Consider the following 18,928-nt stretch of genomic DNA (forward strand, 5'->3'; position numbering starts at 1 on the left):
ATAGCGCATCCAGAAGAAAACAACAACTTTAGCAGAAAATTTAACTTGCGGCTTTACCATTATAACACTAAAATCAAAGAGGTTTTTCTTTAATGGTTTATGGACTGTATTCTGTCTAGAAAGCACAAACTTCAAGGTTATTATTGACTAAAAACTGTCAGGTGAGCAAGAAGAGAAACAAAAAGGACTATATTGTTAGCTTTTATTGTATTGTATACATAAAGTATTATGCCAAACCACTATATTTATGGATTAAAGTGTTGAACAAAAGCAAGCAAGTGTAGCTAGCTAATTAGCTAACTGATTAAGGTAGGTATAATTTAAGCTACAAGCTAGCTACCTGTATCAGCAGGGACATATAAAAAACATGGTCCAGTGTAACTACTTGTGTTATGTTATCATTAAGGCTGTTCTATCAAAATTTACTAAAAAATTGAAATCCGTCATCCACAAAAATTCTACCAGAAAGTTTCTCATTCTATTGCCCACAACAACCTTTTAATTACATGAAAATACCGATTTTTCTTCCACTAAAATCAATAAATCTTCAGCATCAGCAAAAATAAGTTATAAGCGTAAGCCATTTAACATATCTTTCAGTTTATGATGTACATACTTGAGAAGTAATTTCCTTAAAACACATATATACACCATAACTTTAAACTGTTTTTTTTAAGCGTTTTAATAAAGTTATAATACCATAGAGAGGACTAGCACCATTTCATCACGTTATTTAGACTTTAAACGTTAGTATAAAAAGCAAAGATTAAGCAAGCGAATTATTTACATCATACTCCATGACAAAATGGAGAGAACTTTTATCTCAGGTACGGCGCCACTAGGGGAGCTGGGGGAGCTTCAGCCCCCCCCCCCCCCCCCCCCCCCAATTTTTTGCTAAGGAACAATTTTTTATTTTCTGCCAATAATTGTCTCTATCACTGCATGGAAATTGATGTTTTCCAAGCAGAGAACCTGCAGGCTATCCCACTAAATAATGCGAATTTTTATGCAGTGACGCATACAAACAAAATCAGTACTTAACGAGCTTTTCTGAAGGCCAAGGTATAGCCGTTTTACGTGTTTCAGGACTCTAAAAATGCGTTGGCTTCGCACCTAAGCACGTAAGTTCGGTAGAAAACCTTAACCTATTAAAAACTAAAAAGAAATCGCCCTGGCAAATGCGCTATCAAAACATGAAATACCCTATTTATGACAAATTGACCTCCCAGAAAAATATTTAACAACCAAAAATGCGTTTTACAGTCGTTGAATATTAAAATACTATCCTTTGCGAAATGGAAACAACAAAAATTAGAAAAAATAGAAAAAACTTACTCTTGGCAAATGCACTTCAAAGTTGATACACTTCGCAACTTTTTTAAATAATCAACATAGATAGAGAATTTCCAAGATAAAAACGCTGTGTTTTTGCGTCGTTATCGCAACAACTTTCTTCTTTCTACTAAGTTGAAGTTCGAATGTTTATATTTTTAGTTTCGTGCGAGAGATTAACCAGATTGCATTCTCGTGGGAGATATAGGCATCGAAAAATCTTGTTTTGTACTTCTATTTTGTTTCATACTACGATTATCTACGACTTGTACATTAACAAAGTTATGTTTTCACAGAAGGAGAGGGTTCATTGCTGCTTTCTTTAAAAAATCAGAGTTTGTCAATTTTATCCACCCCCTGGTAACTTAATTAAGATTGTCGCAATGATGCCCAACTAGATAAACTTAAAGCATAGGCTTCCACCCTTGTACAATTAAAACAAACAAAGGGACTGGAGACTAACTTGCGCAGGAAAAAATTCTTTCGCAGCGCGAACTTTATTGTGAAGATTTTTGTAAAGAAGAGAAAGCGCTAGAAACTTTATCACAGACCATGCGGGCTTAATTATTATATAACGAGAACGTCACATATAATTATATTTCATTGTTTTTTTTAACAAATCAAAATAACGCATTTATGCAGTCAAGGGGTTAGGGAATAAATAAACGTGAAAATATTCTACGCGACATTACGTCACAAACCGAGCCGTGCCTGCGTCTAAAAGTCACACTCACAAGACAGTAAAAACAACATCATTGTTGAAATATCGTTTAGAGAAAAGTACGCGTCATAGTAAAAGATTTTTTGATCTTTACTGTTTATACGAGTGAGAACAGTCGAAAGAAGACCGCTAAAAATCTCAATTCATTTATCCAGGTAATCCATACTTATCAGAAATTACAAAAAGTTGTAGACCAAATTAAAGCTATCTTTTCTGGCTTGTGTCTTAAGTATAAAAGTTTAGCAAAGATTAATTAAACTTTTTTTGAACTACTAACCTTATTTAACATATGATAATTTGCTATATAATTTCACCATTTGTTGTTCTTTGTGACGTATTGAATGCGTAGTTAACACCAACTTAACTTACGCAACTCAAATGAACAACGCAAAAATGTTTTCAGTTTGTTTTGTTTTTCACAGTTTTATTCAAAAGATATTTTCGAATGGGACAGTGTTCTTAAAAATAGCCACCTCATTCCCAGAGCGTAGAGTAAGCAGGAAAAAATTTGGGATAACTGGAACTGTGGGAGTTTGACTTATCGAGTGAAAAACACTTTTATCAAATTTAAGTATGGTAAAAATAGCAAAAAAAAAAAAAATACTCGGTTAAACGCTAAATGGGCTTCGCTCGACTCGACTCGGTTCGCTTTGCTTTACTCCGCAAACGCTGCTCTTTTACTTTCGCAAACAATATAAACAAAGAGATTACAGAGAGTTTTAAAACTGATTTTGTTCACGAAAAAATTCTGTCAAATCCGCCAATAAGAATTTTTTTTTATATTTTGCTCTTTAAATATAAAAAATGCTCTCTTAGTATATCATATATCTATCTTCTCCTAGAAAATCAAATTTAAGATATGTTTCATTGTAATTACATACATTTTATTACACAGCTACTTTTTATTCACTTGACCTATAGCATTAATAAAAAGATCCTTTGATACTGACAACTATTACAAAAGCTTCTCCTTAACTGCAAAAAATTCTGAAATCTTTTATGCTAAAAAAGTTCAAAAGAAATGAACCCATTATGCATGATTTTAATTACGACGATTATAATCTTTAAAGGAGTGACGAACCGGCTATGATTAATGTTAATTAATTTCACATCGGGTAAAGAATATAAAATCACTTATTACGCACGTACGAGATTACATTAGAAAGCTAAAACAAAGTAGACTTCAAATTTTCTTAAAGAAAGGTGAGTAGTTCTGTAATTTTTGTTTGTTTGTTTGTTTTTTGTTTGTTTGTTTACAAATAGACTTACACAGGTCACTTTTTAAACATGTTAGTAATGCATTCTAAACTTCAACTGAAATACTCTCTTCCAGTACAGAAAAATAAAACAAGTTATGTATGTCTTTGATATCAAAACATCGAAGGCCTCTGCATAACTTATTTAAAGTATGAAAAGTGTGAAGAGGGTGATTCATGTTTAACTTAATTGAGAAACTTACTCGTCAATCAATCTTTTCTTTAATTTCAAGCTATAAAATACATGTCTATCTACATGTTCAGGTATTTATAAACATCTCTAAAGCACGTTCAGTTTTTAGCATTCACGAGAAGGAGAAAATTATTTTATTCAAAATAATGCTGTCTGTAAAAAATGGTAAAAGGTATATAAGATTGAACACTTCTAACTTGTGAAAAGTTTACAATTAAAGTTAAAAAATATACAATATTTTCCGGTTGCACGTTTAGCCTTTTTTCGTGCATAACTCTGAACATATCTAAAAACAACCTAAAAGCAGTTTTAAAGAAAATAAAAAACTGCCAAGACTTTCCTTGCATGTTGGTCTCATTAACAAAGTTAACATGTAGAATAAAAATCTAAAAGTTTATTTCCGAAACTAGGAAATATAAAGTTTTAACTTTGTCTGCACCATTTAAATCATCCTTTTTTGTGGACAATAAACATTTCTTCGCTATTAATAATATAATTCAGTATAAACCCCTATTTATTCTTTTAATGTGAGAAAGGACTTTGAGTAGGTCAAAATGTGCATCTAAAAGATTTTTAATATCGTGTCTTCTCTTGAAGGAGTAAGGATTAAGAAAGAGCATAGCATTAAGTAAGTTGGTTATTTATTGGATATTTAAAGCATGCAGATCTTCAGAGGTGTTGAAAAGAATAACAATAGTCATGTAAGTATTACTTTATTGCATCTTATCATCAAATTTTTGTTTTTAACGTGTTCTCCGAAAGTCAAGGTTACTGAAAACACAGAATTTAATATCATTTTATCTGTAACAAATCGCAGGAACTTAGCTAGCTATGTTTAGGTGGTTATAAAAAAACTATAAAAGAAACAATTATTAGCTAAAATTGTTCTCTCTCCTTCCATAATATTTTAAACGTTCGCCGCTGGTAGCTCTTTGAAAAAGTGTATTAAGGATTTATGTACGTAACTCTATAATGGCACAAACTGAAATATTAGTTCTTGAAAATAATTCTATAAGTTTTGTACCAACAAGGCAAACAACAACATCAAATAAAATTGACGGGGAAGTTTTATGCATAGACTTTTAATTTTCAAAACGTTCCGTTTTAAATTATATTTTTGTTAACCAACTAATGCCACTTTTGAGGTTCTTTATAGCAGTGTTAATTACCTGTACGTTTCAATTGCCATTCTACTTCCCAAAAATTTTATCTGTAACGTTCAGAAACAAATATTAGGACATAGTTATACCTATTACGTATTATTATATTAATGACATTTATAACCTTTAACCTGACGCAACATAAAAATAAGTATATAGTCAACTGACGAACTGTTCAAGTAATACAACAATACAAGAGGATTTTATACACAACATAACTCAACAAGGAGGAAGTGTAAGTTTTTTTCTGCAATTTCAGTTGATAAAATGCGTTGTGTCTACATTTTTACCTATTGATAACAAAATCCTGATGCAGGTTTGTGAAAAATGTTTGAAAAATATAGTTTTGTATTAATCACAGAAAGAAGGCAGGATTATTTAAAATGTGATTATTTAATACAATGTTTTCTGACAAAAAAAACACGATATAAAGAATAGAAAAATAGTTAAACAAATATTTTGACTTTTGAAACGTTATATTAACACATAATTAAGGCTAGAAATATTATCCAGTTACACAATTTAACCATCAAAGTGTGAATTTAAAATTTATTATGTACAACCCCGTTATAAACATGTCTTAACACATCCTTGAAACAAAACTTAAACCTTGTACATTGCTAATATTGTTTTGAAAGTTAAAGGCGTGAAGCATGTAACTGCTTGTGTTAATCTTCAAAACAACTTAGAAAAATTTTTAAACTAAAGGTGAAGAAAATATAAAACTATTAGACGCTTTGTGGTTTATTCCTTTCGTATAAAGAGTGCAACGTAGAACGTGATGCATGAAAGCTTTTCTACAATTGGGAAGTGTAAACATTTTCTCTCTGTCCATATCTGCAAGTCATCCTCATTTATTTGTGGACAATTAAATTTTTTTTCCTATTGATTGTGTAATCCGGTATAAATCATTATAATTAGGAGCCATTATAAACTTTTTAGAGATCACTCTCTTTCAGATCAAAGTACATTGGTATGTCTTTTTTTACTGTTTGAAGATTAGTAAGCATAACATTAACTTTACTTCTTTTTATTTCAATTTTGGGAACTTTTTTATTTATGTGTTTTAAAAATGCTCACAGTTTTGTTGAAACCAGGAAAATACGTCATACTGGTATTAAGTTTTCGCTTATCATCAGATTTTTTCTATTTTATAATTGTTCTCATAACTCAAAAAGTAGTTAAAGCATAAAACTGTTTCGATGCGCTCGGAGTTGTTGTAACAAGCCTTGCCTTCGTGCGTAATTTCTTAATTCTAAAAGGTATGTAGGAACGAGATTTTCAGATTTTTATGACATTTGCTGCTCTTCTATTACAAGATTTATTTATGTTAGCTCGTAAGAAGCGAACTTAACTACCATTCAATCCCTCTTTAATCTCTTATAATAATACAGAGACTGTGTATGTCTGTTTGTAACAGGAAAAGTGGTTAAGTTCATTTTCCTTTGAAGTTGCGAAAAAAAAGTATCTCATAAATGTTAAATGTTATGACGTTACGGCGCGACGTCAATAACACTACTTTAACGTCAGTATCCCATATTAAATTAATGAAGCCATTACAGTGCACTTAAAATTTTGAGGCCAAATAACTTGCAAATAAGGTGGTGACGTCAATGATAACCGGTTTAAGAACATAAGCTCGGTTTAAGAACATAAGCTTTTTGCAAGTTTCAAATACTGAGAGTCTTATTAGGTTGGAAATTTAGAAGCATTCTCGCCAAAGTTATATATTTTGTGTAAGAACCGACTATTGTGGCAGTAATATAATTCCTTCAAAAATAGCATTGTAGAAAATGTTTAGCACAATATAAAGCATATATTATATTTTTTCAAAAAGCTGGATTTAAGTCACTTTTAGAATGACTGTGCAACAAGTATATGAATTTTAATGAAATAAAATTGAAGAAAACAAAACTTTAATAAAAAAATAAAAAAAATTACGAAATTAGAAAATCTGAGAAACACTTAAATTGTAGCAAGATATAAGATATAGCCATTTTTCCTTAAACATAGTTTGGGTCTGACTTAAGATTTTATTGATGGATTCTTTAAAAATATATAAAAATTTGTCTTCATTATATTCCTTATTTTCCTTTTTTACAAAAGTGTATACATTGTATATTGCGTTACTTTTTAACATCCGCAAAAGTAGAAATTTTTCAAATCTTTTGTCTTTTACAAAAATTTATGCTCTTACATAATACTAAAGTTATTATAAATAATTTTCGGATAATGTTTTTTTTTTATTTTGATATCTGCAAAATTACGTTCAAAAAATTTGCAGAAAGAAAATTCTACAAAACAAGATGAAAATGTTTGTGTGATATAAACATTCCATTACTAAAAAATTATATAAATAAAAATAAAATATTTTTCTCTCATCATTTTTCTTTTAAAAAATTATTCAAACTGTAATTTTTTATAAAAATGCCTTTTGTTACAAACTTTATTTATTTTATGGCATCCTGATTACAAAAGTGTTTAACAAAAAAAATTTTCATGCCTTTTATTCCAAGAAAAAAGCAAAAATTTTGCACATCGGTTATCGAATCTAACTTTTCTGTGCTAACAATCTATGATGTATCACAAACCTCATTATACGATGCAGGTCGTATTGCTCAGTTGGCAGATCAACCTGCTTCAAAAATCACTTTTTATTCGAAAAGTCAACCCAGGAAGTGATCTATATATACTGTTCTGCTTTTAAAAAAGTAGGTGTAAACAAACCAGCACAATACACATAAAATTGTCAATTAGTGTTTGGTTTAGCTACCAATGGTTTGCTAATTCAAATCCAAGGTTTTTGTCTTTGCTTTAATTAAATTCCCTTAATACAGAAAATACTCTTATTTCTTGACAAAATAAAACTGATAAGAATATATGCATGTTTTTGCTTTTTCAACCTGACACTGGCTTGCCAAGTGATATTATATGAATCGAGTCAGCTCACCAATTCAACTCATCCTGAGTTGAAAAACGAGCCAGCTGGCTTTAGGAGAGTTGGCTTGCTTTATATATGTCAAAGACATTTTTAATAGTGGTCTATTTCATGCCAGCTGATTAGCTTAATTATAAATGGGTCAATCCATCTTACATAATCAAGCTTTAGGCTGGTTTAACAAAACAGTTTTCACAGAAAAAAACTAGCTATTTCTATATAGCTAAAGATAGATAAATGGCATCTTTTTGTAGTCTTACAGTAGTAGAAGCCACTCTGGTTAAACTTATGATTAAAAATATAAGCTCATGATTGAAAACGGGAATATACTGGATAAATAGTTAGCTAATAAGTATGCTAAATTTGTACGTACAGTGAGACTTTCGCTCATAGCTAGCTATATATAGCTATAGCTAAAATACCACCTAAGCTACAAAACAGAGACTGACTACGTAAATCAGTTTCAGATTTACATGTAGCTTAAACATTAAAACGTTTTTTAAAAATTTATATAAGTGCTTTGGACTTAGAATCTTCAAATTAAATTTCTTTTCGGGATCTCCCACTGTACTTTCAGATCCGCTTTCTTAAATTAGGCTTAATCACAAACCCAATTGGGTCCCCACAAACGATAAATCAAATTAAAAACGGCTAGTTTACAAGCACAACATCAGGTAATCGAGTCACAAAAATATGCCACATATAATGGCATATTTTCATCACGTGACCAGACATGTCCAGAGCTACTTATAAGGTTTTAACCTCAAAGAGCTCTGGGGACGAGAATGCACCTAGAACCATTTTGAATAATTTTCCCAACCCTTGGTCTCCGAATCCGTTTCGGAATGGACGGGTTGGTGACGTCATCAACAAACCTTCAAACCCTGATATCTCTGCAACCGATTCAAAGTACACGATCCTATACATTTTCTTGCTAAGCGTTTCAAGATCTATACAATGAAGGCAACAGGTATATGTTTCGGAATGAACGGGTTGATGACGTCAACAAAAAACCTTCAATCACTAAAATGTCTGCAACCGTTTATCAAAAGTACATAATCCTATACATTTTTTTGATCAGCGTTTCAAGATCTATAAGATGAAGGCAGAGGGTATACAAATTTCAAAGGAAATTTTTTTTGTACTTTTATCAGGAACTTTGCTGACGTCAGCATTCATCGACTGTTTATTGACCTATACATTTTTTATCTTCTCAATCTTTCCTGATATCGTGATAAAAGAATTTGAAAATTTCATATAGCGCACACCTCCAATTTTTGCAGAAAATGGAAGAAAAAAGTGGACCACCACCTGGTTATACTGATGCATCATACCCGTCTCAACAACAACCATATCCTCCGCAACAACAGCCTTATTCTCCAGAGCAACAGCCTTATCCTCCGCAGCAACAGCCTTATCCTCTGCAGCAACAACAACCACAACCCTATCTTCCTGAAAATTCTTCACAATATCCCCAACAGCAATATGTTTATCCTGCGCAACAACCTCAGCAACAATACATGCAGGGACAGGAGCAGGTGCGTCATATACTCATTCCAATATTTTTGTAAGACAGAATATGTTAAAGGATATTTACATTTAATTTCATTTGTGGCTTCAAATATGACTTTTTTAATATATGTGCTGTTTCTTGGAATGTAAATTTCTGAAAATATCAAAACGTCATATTGAGCAAGCTGCGTAGTCATAGTCAATACCTATTTACTTGTTTAAACTGCACCATTTTTCTTCTCCATGAAGGATCAAGCGAAAATATTTTGTTTTTTTATAGGGCTTTGCCTCCAATACGCAAACAACTGTAGTAGTTTCGCAACCACAGGCTTTTGTGCAAGCTCCAGTTTACGTGGAAAACTATGCTGCATTGAGCTGGTTTGCTTGTTTATGCTGCTGTTGGCCAATAGGTATCGCTGCAATCGTTAAATCAAGCGAGGTATGCCTTCTTATTTATTAAAAAAAATAAAGCCTTCATAATAGAATTAAGAAACGTTTTTAATTTAATAAAGGTTCTACTCAAATCTTTAAAAAATCATCCAAAAGAGTGGTGATGATTTCCTGTTTGTATTTAAAAACACCTTAGATATTCCTGACAACGGTTAAAATGTTTTATACACACGGGTCCCATTGCGGCTAAAGCTAAACACAAGAACCAAGTGATGTAACTCTTAATTCGCGACGTCGTTTCACTTTGTGCACTTCAATAAAGCCATGTTACATTTTCCTAAACTATCCTTCATTTTTAGCGCGTAAATTGAGAAATCACACAATCGATAAAATAAAGAGTTTTCTTCTTAAACAAATATCACAAAAATTGTACTCCTACTAGGATACGCTAACAACGTGTAATAGTCTTTTTATTCCATTTAATCTGTTAAAAATCACTGTTTTAAGGACCACAGTGCTTGCTGTCATTTATTGATTTTATACTTTTTAACATTTCATTCTTTCCACGTGTAACAAAATAGTTTTGTGTTATAAGACTTATTGTCGGAAATCTGTTCCATATTTATTGTTCCTTTTTTTGGATTAATAAAGGGAATATGATTTGACACTTTTCTCAATTTGTACAATAATATTATTACCATTTTAGGTTAACAGTGCAATGGCAGCAGGAGATTTCCGTCGAGCCCAAGTAGCGTCTAGTGACGCAAAAAAATACGCCATAATAGCTATCATTTGTGGTCTTATTTTGGTACCACTCATTATCGTTGGAAACGTGCTAAGAAACTCTTAAACATAAATATAAGTTTGTGATTAGAAGAAATCATACTCCAGTAGAAAGAATATCTTTTCCACGAAAAAAGATTCTTTTTTTTTTTTTTTTGTTTTTTGGCGCAATTTAATTTTTCAACATGTCAAACCTTTTAGACCATTTTAGCCAATGTCAAACTATTGGACGATGAGAAGTACAAAATCCTTCTCCACAAGAGAGATTTCAAGGAAAAAATATCAATGTAGCGCGTGTTTGCTCTGTTTTGTAGAATAGTAAATGGCTTGTTATCGAAACTTTATTTTAACATTTTGGAGTGCACAGATAGTATTCATTGTTTGAATTTTTGTAGCTCTTTTTTAGTGACAAAAATAAATATATAAACAAGAAGTAAATCTCATTCTGTAATAAAATGAAACCTTTACATTTCTTCTATATTATGATACCCATATCTGTTTTTTGTCTGTGAGCCAAAGTATACTAAGTTTTTTCTAAAAATTAACAGCATGGAATTCCATTTATGTAGCCATTTTGATGGTAATCATACGTGCGATGTTAATCACACGTACGAAGTAGTGTAATATGTCGATTTACCCTTTCCTCCCGGCGGTGATCGTGGTGTCATTTTCAAAACACTGGATGCGAATGTTGATAAATGTGGGTTTGACTGGATCAAAAATATATTGTCAACCCGGTAATATGATGTGGTCGTTTCTGTAGTGTTGAGTAGATGGAAATTTATGGAAAGAAAGAACCTTATCATTTAGCTGTTCTTTCTTAACTTTTTATTATTTTATGTTTCTTAGCTGGAAAAGGCCTGGGCTATTCCAAATGTTAAAAGAAGTTAGCTACAATAATTTCTGATATCAACGATTTTAAGAGATCGTGAGTAGTTTTAGTTGGTTTTGTACCTAAATAGTTCCTTAACCCTATTAACCCATATTATGGACGAGGGGGGAGGGGCAAAAAATTGAATCAAACTTGGCACACTTATAGTACGTCACAAAAGGAACAAAAGGACAGCTATAAATTTTTGCTTATGTCAGCACATTTTCTGTGACGTCAACGAAAGCTTAAAATTTGTTCAAAATACCACCATCTGCTTAAAGTTTAATTGCTTTAGTTCCACAGCGAAGTTTTACATTCTGTTTGAAGTTTCTGAAAGCTAAATAAAAGTTATATAACACATTTTCAAAAATTGCCCGAAAATCCGGTTTTTCCTCGTTTTGAGGCAAAATCCCAAAAAATCAAGAATTCAAATGGGAACAATATACACTAGACATTTTATACCTGGGAAACACAAACACAAAAACAAGTTTTTGTTATGGAAATGTATATATAAATTTCTTAAATAAACAACATTGTATTTACACATAAAATAGACAATGGTGTTAGTGTACAGAAAGTTTTGACAACCCCGTCCACAGGTTTTTCATATTTTAGATTTGCCCTTGCTTGATGTCAAAGCTGACTTTGTATTTCCGACTTGCTACGCACCTTGCAACATTAAGTAAATTATTTCCTGTTCGAATTATTTATTAATTAGCTGTGGAACACACAGCTTCTAGTTAAGGCTGGAAGCATGGAACAAAATCCTGATGTTCTGGCATGTAATTAAAATTATGCATGTCTCGTACGCGGTTGGTAAAATTAACGGTCAATCTGCCATTTAACGTTGCAGTTTAATTGTTAAAAAGATCTTTTTTTCAGTGTTAGTAAAGATAGTGTAGGGAATATACTTAGGCTTTTCCAAAAACCACGGCCACGGTCTCTTAAAAAATATCATACAGATTTTTGCTTGTGACGTCACAATTTTTTGTCACGCCTCATTGCACAAATATCTATTGATAGGCATGAGAAATTGAGCCATGGAATTCAAGGGTAAGTCCCTAACAGCAAGTAGAGGGAAAATCCCAACATGCTCGGCAAGAAATTGAGTAAATGCCAGAGCACCATTTTTCAAAAAACTATGTATATAATAGAATGAACACATATACCGTGAAACAATTATGTGATATCGCTAAAAGCCATGAACTTACAGGGTATTATAGGCAACGCAAACAGAATCTAATTGAATGTATAGAACGTGATGTTGCAAACCAGGGAAAATGGATCAAGACTGTCGGTGAATATCCCGACGTCCTAGCCCGTGTGCCGGATCGGTTAAAGACCCAAGATATGTGAAACAAGGCCGCTAAGGATGATTCCAACATGTTCAGGCACGTACCAAACAGGTTCAAAACACAGGATATGTGTAATGGGTTTGTTGAAAAGCATCCCGACGTCGTAACCCGTATGCCGGATCAGTTAAAGACCCAAGATATGTGTAGCAAGGCTGTTATAATGAATAATGGCATGTTCGAGTATGTCCCCGACAGGTTCAAAACACAAGACATGTGCAATAAGGCCGTTGGGGAGGAGCCATGGCTGCTAGGGTATGTACCAGATCAATTCAAGACGCAAGACATGTGCGATGAGGTCGTTGAAAAGCATCCCAGCCTGTTCCGGTATGTGCCTGACTGGTTTGTCACGGGACAATGTTGAAAAAAGAACAATTGGAGCTAGATGGCGAAAAGAATATCGCCAGAGGAAATCCGAAAAGGCTATAATTAAGGAGGAGCTAGGTCCAGTAGCCTGGCATCCAGATAGGGACATCGATTGGTGCTTTCCGGAGGATGAAAAACCAGTTCTTGAAAAATTGTTGGGGTTGGCTTGAAGTCAATGTTATCTTACAACATAGTTGTAATATAATACTACTATAATAAAAGAGTTGTTTCTAAACGAAGACATGTGCAATAAAGCTGTTGAAAAGCAGCCTTGGGTGCTCGAGCATGTCCCCAACAAGTTCAAGACGCAGGAGATGTGTAACAAAGTTGTTGAAAAACATCCCCATCTATTCAAGTATGTGCCTGATCATCTCAGGGGGCAAGACATGTGTAACAAAGTTGTTAAAAAATATCCCTTTATGCTCGAATATGTGCCGGATCTGCTCAGGACGCAAGACATGTGCAACAAGGCCGTTGAAAAAGATCCCGAAATGCTCCAATACGTACCGGACCGGTTCAAAACGCAAGACATGTGCAATAAAGCCGTTGAAAAGGATCCCGAGGTGCTCAAATACGTGTAACGAGACATGCGCGACAACATGTGAAATTAATGAGTCATCTTACAGACACGTTGTAAGATACCATAATAAATGTGCGTCAACTGTCAATCACAATTCATTATCTTTAGAACTACAGCATTGATGACTTTTATGACTGGTATCAGCATCTCCCTACCCCTCATGGCCCTGGCATTAGTACAAGAATCGGAGAGGGAGAAAGAGATTGAACAGAAGATTAAAGACCTAGAAGATCGTCTTGAAGACTATAGAGTAAATGGAGCTTTGTAACGATTGTGAAGGGGTACTTGACGAGAATGATAGATACCCTCAAAAAATTAGAACCTTGTTATCACGTTGCCTTTATTGTGTAAGCTTACAGTGCTGATCAAGAAAATGTATATGATGATGTACTTAGAATCATGTACTTTTGACAAACAGTTGCAGAGATATTAGGGTTTGAAGGTTTTTTAATGACATCATCAACCCGTTCATTCCGAAACGGATTTGGGGACCTAGGTTTAGGAAAATTACCCAAATTGGTCCTAGGTGGTGCCTAGTTACCCACGTGGTGGAAGAACATTAACGTCACCACCTCGTTTCGAGTTATTTAGCTTCAAAGTTTTGGGTGCACTGTAATGGCTTCATTCATTTAATAAAGGATATTGACGTTAAAGTATTTTTATTGACGTAGCGCCGTAACGTCAGAAAATTGAACATTTGAGACATACTTTTTTGGCAACTTTAAAGAAAATTTCGGTGACATCAAAGCAAAATAACGATATCCACTATGACCGTCACATACACTTCGTATTACTATAAAAAAAAGATCCTATGAGTTGTCAAGCCTAGATTATTCTACTCACTTGCTGCTACCTTCACAGACATTAACGATATCAACGTGGACTATCTAACAGTGTCCGATCCCATTCCTGCCAATGGGGGTAAGGATCAACGGTATATAGTAGGATACCATACACGGGACCTTGTGGTAGCACTCGAGGTAAAAACACCAAAAATCTGGTCCCCACATGGGGTCACCCGATATAACGCCAATGCAGTACCAGCAATGAGTCTCGATTTTGAAGAGTACCCTGATTGGGTTGAGAAGTATCGCCAAATCTGGTCCAAGATTGAAGAGTTGATTTCTGAGCAATTGACGACAGAGCCTATAAAAAAGGACCATTATGTGAACGCTAAGCTCAGATACTACAAGGATGCAATCACGAACAAATTCTATGTTATACCAGTACCCTATGATGAACCCTGCCAAGTCAGTGCCATAGTGCCATCCTAGCTATTTCATCGGTGTACAACGAGAGATAGAGAAATGTTCCTTCTGGCGCAGTCGCGTGCGCGTACAGCATTGACGTCACAAGAAATCCCCGATCATCCAAGACTTAGTGGGGAAAGTACTTACCATGCCATACCATGCGATGCCTAGCCATGCATAGCAGGGTAAAGTCCCTAGTAAGTAATGACCACATCTGTAGAATAAACGACTCCAAATTTTTCTAGCGCAATTTCCCATAATATTCTACGCGCATACAGGGGAATTCCCCAGTGATAATAATATTTATCAAAAATCAACGCATGCGCAGTAAAGACACGCTACGTCGAGCCGAATGAAATCTTTGGAAAAAACAAAAAAATTCTATATAATAAAGAGAAATGAACTTATACATAGTCAAACAATTACGCGATATTGCAAAAACCCGTGGACTTACAGGGTAATATAAGCTACGCAATACTGAATTGGCTGCCCTATTGGAAAATGTATCACAGAAACCAGTCAGGCCTATAACATCAGAGGATATGGACGTCTTCGAGAGACAGGAGATGGCCAATACCCGTCCAACCATCGGGGGTAAAATCAGGGATGGAACAACTGGGTATTGCCTGCATCCGAGATGGACATCTTCGAGAAACAGAAGCTGTCTAAAAATCGTTCCGTTGTAATGGATAGAATTAAGGGATTTTATAACCGGCTTGTGAATGCTCTCCCCTATAACCTATAAAAGAGGGGGTCAAGAGTGCATATGCGACCCTTAAACGTACGGCGATGAATCTCTATAACGGGACAGTCAACACAAGGCCTACACTCCTTGGTGAGGTAGAAAAAGATGCCGAGGAAGACTATTTATTTGAACAGCCGGGACAGGACTATACCCCACAAGAACATAAGCATGATCTCCACAGGACCTTCCGAAGTTTTCGAATCCCCGGCATAGGAGGGGCCGAAGTTGACGGGTATATGGGGATGGTGCGGCCAAACGTTGGTTGGGGACCAGGTAGAAGATATGGGGTCGGCAAAGGTACAGCTGTCACTGTGGATTATGTGGAAGAAGCCGTCAAATCTAGAGGGGGCTAACGATGAGTACATTGAGGTGAAGAAGGTCTTTCATAGCAATATGGCCTCGGTATTCCAGGGCAGCGATGTAGACGATGTGCTGGATAGGATGTTTGCCCAAATCAAAACAGGTGTAGAAAATCCTGCACTGCCACGGAGTGGCTTTACAATATCTAAAATCCTATACCTCGATGCAGATTTTCACAAAATGATGCTAACAAAAGGATCATTGTGTATTGAACTAACCAAATGGGTAGCCTCCAGAAAGGCTATTATTAACCCAAAAAATGAGGATGAGGAGTGTTTCAAGTTGGCCATTATAGCATCCCTACATCATGAGGAGATTGAAAAAAATCCACAAAGGATCGGAAAGCTGAGGCCCCATGTGGGCCTTTATAACTGGAAGGGTATAAAGTTTCCAACCAGCAACAACAGCACATACAAATTTGAGGCGAATAACTTCGACATTGTGGTGAACGTCCTCTATATACATGGAAAGAAGATCAATATCCTTCGTCGATCGGTGCAAAACGGGCGTACCAAAGCGGTGAATCTATTGCTTATCACCGATGACAAAAAGACCCACTATACGGCGGTCAAAAGTCTATCGAGGCTCCTGGGCAAGGAGACCTCGAAGGATAGGAATGCAATGCACAATTGCCTAAACTGCCTACAGGCCTTTCCCACGGTTGAATTGAGGTACTGCATCAATCATGACGCTGTTAAAATTACGATGCCAAATGAGGCTGAAAAATGGCTTTACTATAGGGATGAACAGCAGCAATTGAAAGTACCCTTTGCCATCTATGCAGACTTCGAGAGTCTGCTAGTCCTGGTAGAAGATACAAGGGATACCAAGATAAAAAGGCTTAACAAGCATGTACCATCTGGATGGTGCACATATAGTACATTTGCCTATGTGGATGTACCAGATCCCCTAACAGTCTACAGGGGTGAAGACTATGTGACGAGGTTCGTTAACCATCTGGAGGATGAGGTGAAACGTCTCTGTAATATCTACTCGCAGCGGGACATGAAGCCCCTAACAGAGGTCCTAAAAAGGGAACATGACAAGACCACGCACTGCCATATCTGCCTAAAACGCTTTGATAACTATGAGAATAACCGTAAGGTCAGTGACCACTGCCACTATACAGGTCTGTATAGAAGGGCAGCGCATAACAGCTACAATTTGAATTATAAGATACCCAGCCACATCCCTGTCATCTTCCATGCCGTTTCAGGGTATGATGCCCATCTCCTCATAAGGGAATTAGGCGGGAAGTACGACATCCAGAACATTGGGTGGATCGCCGAAAATACCGAGAAATATATCAGTTTTAACGTGAAAATTAAGGTACCCCTTGGAGGTATGGGATATGGTGATGGCAAGAAGTACAAGACCATAGAGATGCGGTTTATCGATAGTTGCCAATTCATGGCCTCAAGCCTGGACAAATTGGCAAGAAATCTTATTGGTACAAACGCTGCGGGTACGAAGTGTCATCAATGTGCGGATACCTGTCTTGAATTCCAGAGCATGGACGCCGAATATATGGCAAAGTTTTGGTGCAAAAATTGCGACTCGAGTACCATCAAGCAGCTTAATCGAGACCGGGTAAAGGCAAATGTACCATCCATGGCAGAGTTCATCGACAAAGATGATGTCTTCAGACTGATGCTGAGAAAAAGCGTGTACCCTTATGAAAACATGGATGGATGGCGGCGATTTGAAGAGGTGAAACTGCCTCCCGAGAAGGCCTTCTACAGCAAGCTGAATATGAAGGGTATAAGTGATAGGGACTATGCTTATGCTAAAAAGGTATGAAATGTCATTACCCGGAGGGTGATAAGGGGACTATGGGAGACTATCACGACATTTACCTGCTCATAGACGTACTGTTATTGCCTGACGTCTTCGGGACATTTCGGGGTATCTGCTTGGACAAGTACAGCCTTGATTACGCCCATTTTTGCAGTGCACCCTGCTTGGCATGAAAGACTGCACTCCAATTTACGGGCATTAGGTTAGAGCTCCCTACATATCCCAATATGCTCCTCATGTTCCAGATGGGTATCGAGGGAGGTAAAACCCATGCCGTACACCGGTATTCCAAAGCCAGCAATAAGTACATGGGAGACCAGTACGATTCAGAGGCTGAATCCTCCCATCTACAGTACCTCGATGCGAACAACCTGTATGAATGGGCGATGCGTCAAGACCTTCCCACAGACGGCTTTAAAAGGGTATCGAACGTAGAAGCATTCACCGAAAGGCGGATCGAGAAGCTCGTTGAAGGGAGCTAGCATGGATACATCTTGGAGGTTGATATCAACTACCCTAAAAAGCTACATGATAAACACAACGAGCTACCGTTCCTATCTGAACGCACGATGACCCACAAGGTTGAGAAATTGGACACCGAATTTGGAGGATAAGCGGAAATATATAGCACATATTAGGGCATTAAATGAGGCCATAAAACATGGGCTTAAATTAGAGAAAATACGAAGGGTTATCTGGTTTAACCAGAAGGCATGGCTGGCGGGCTATATCTATCACAACTCTGATTTGAGAACAACCGCGAAGAACGAGTTCTAGAAGGATTTCTATAAACTTATGAACCTCTCGGTGTTTGGCAAGACCATGGAGAATATCAAAAATCATTGCAATATCCAGCTGGTTAAAAACGAGGGAAAGTATACGAAACTCGTAATGAAACCGAATTTCAAGGGCAGAAGAAGGCTCATCAAGCGTCTGATAGGCGTTGAAATGAACAAGACCGAGGTCAAGATGAACAAACCGGTGTATATAGGCCAGGCTATATTGGATATGTCAAAAATAGTCATGTACAAATTCCATTGTGAATACATGCAGCCCAAGGACGGTAGCAAGTTGTAGATCTGTTACATGGACACGGACTCGTTCGTATACCACATTCAAACACACAACTTTTACAGGGATAGCGCTAACGATGTTAAGGCACGCTTCGATACAAGTGCCTATAATACCGATGATGAAAGGCCTCTCCCTATAGGGAAAAACAAGAAGGTGGTGGGCTTGATGAAGGAAAAATTAGGTGACAAAATCATGACCGAGTTCGTCACCCTAAGGGCCAAGCTATATGCTTACAAAAGGAGGCGGTG

The 18,928-nt window shown here is 35.9% G+C and overlaps 2 protein-coding genes across 7 annotated transcripts; both read left to right on the plus strand.

The window, feature by feature from the left end:
• The first annotated feature begins 3,100 nt into the window (after window positions 1-3,100).
• Window positions 3,101-11,700, plus strand: LOC130645805 (uncharacterized). Of its 6 annotated transcripts, XM_057451904.1 has the most exons (5): window positions 3,240-3,256; window positions 4,100-4,203; window positions 8,884-9,138; window positions 9,393-9,551; window positions 10,209-11,700. In XM_057451904.1, the coding sequence occupies exons 2-5, from the start codon at window positions 4,162-4,164 to the stop codon at window positions 10,350-10,352; spliced, it is 600 nt and encodes a 199-aa protein (XP_057307887.1). In that variant the 5' UTR covers window positions 3,240-3,256; window positions 4,100-4,161; the 3' UTR covers window positions 10,353-11,700. The 6 variants fall into 6 exon arrangements, with proteins under 6 accessions (XP_057307888.1, XP_057307891.1, XP_057307887.1 ...); XM_057451905.1 differs by lacking the exon at window positions 4,100-4,203 and having other exon boundaries at window positions 3,101-3,256; window positions 8,862-9,138; XM_057451908.1 differs by lacking the exon at window positions 4,100-4,203 and having other exon boundaries at window positions 3,113-3,256.
• Window positions 11,701-15,842: 4,142 nt separating this feature from the next.
• Window positions 15,843-18,088, plus strand: LOC130646104 (uncharacterized). Its single transcript, XM_057452243.1, has 2 exons — window positions 15,843-17,603; window positions 17,852-18,088. Exons 1-2 carry the CDS (start codon window positions 15,843-15,845, stop codon window positions 18,086-18,088), a joined length of 1,998 nt encoding a protein of 665 aa, XP_057308226.1.
• Window positions 18,089-18,928: the final 840 nt, after the last annotated feature.

Source organism: Hydractinia symbiolongicarpus, chromosome 5 (assembly GCF_029227915.1).
Source record: "Hydractinia symbiolongicarpus strain clone_291-10 chromosome 5, HSymV2.1, whole genome shotgun sequence".
NCBI lineage: Eukaryota > Metazoa > Cnidaria > Hydrozoa > Anthoathecata > Hydractiniidae > Hydractinia > Hydractinia symbiolongicarpus.

Coding starts and splice junctions, on each gene's coding strand:
- LOC130645805 (XM_057451904.1), top strand. CDS start 4,162: ATGCAGATCTTCAGAGGTGTTGAAAAGAATAACAATAGTCAT. Junction 4,204..8,883: donor AAAAGAATAACAATAGTCAT/GTAAGTATTACT, acceptor CAATTTTTGCAG/AAAATGGAAGAAAAAAGTGG. Junction 9,139..9,392: donor ACATGCAGGGACAGGAGCAG/GTGCGTCATATA, acceptor GTTTTTTTATAG/GGCTTTGCCTCCAATACGCA.
- LOC130646104 (XM_057452243.1), top strand. CDS start 15,843: ATGGCCTCGGTATTCCAGGGCAGCGATGTAGACGATGTGCTGGATAGG. Junction 17,604..17,851: donor ACTATGCTTATGCTAAAAAG/GTATGAAATGTC, acceptor CTCATGTTCCAG/ATGGGTATCGAGGGAGGTAA.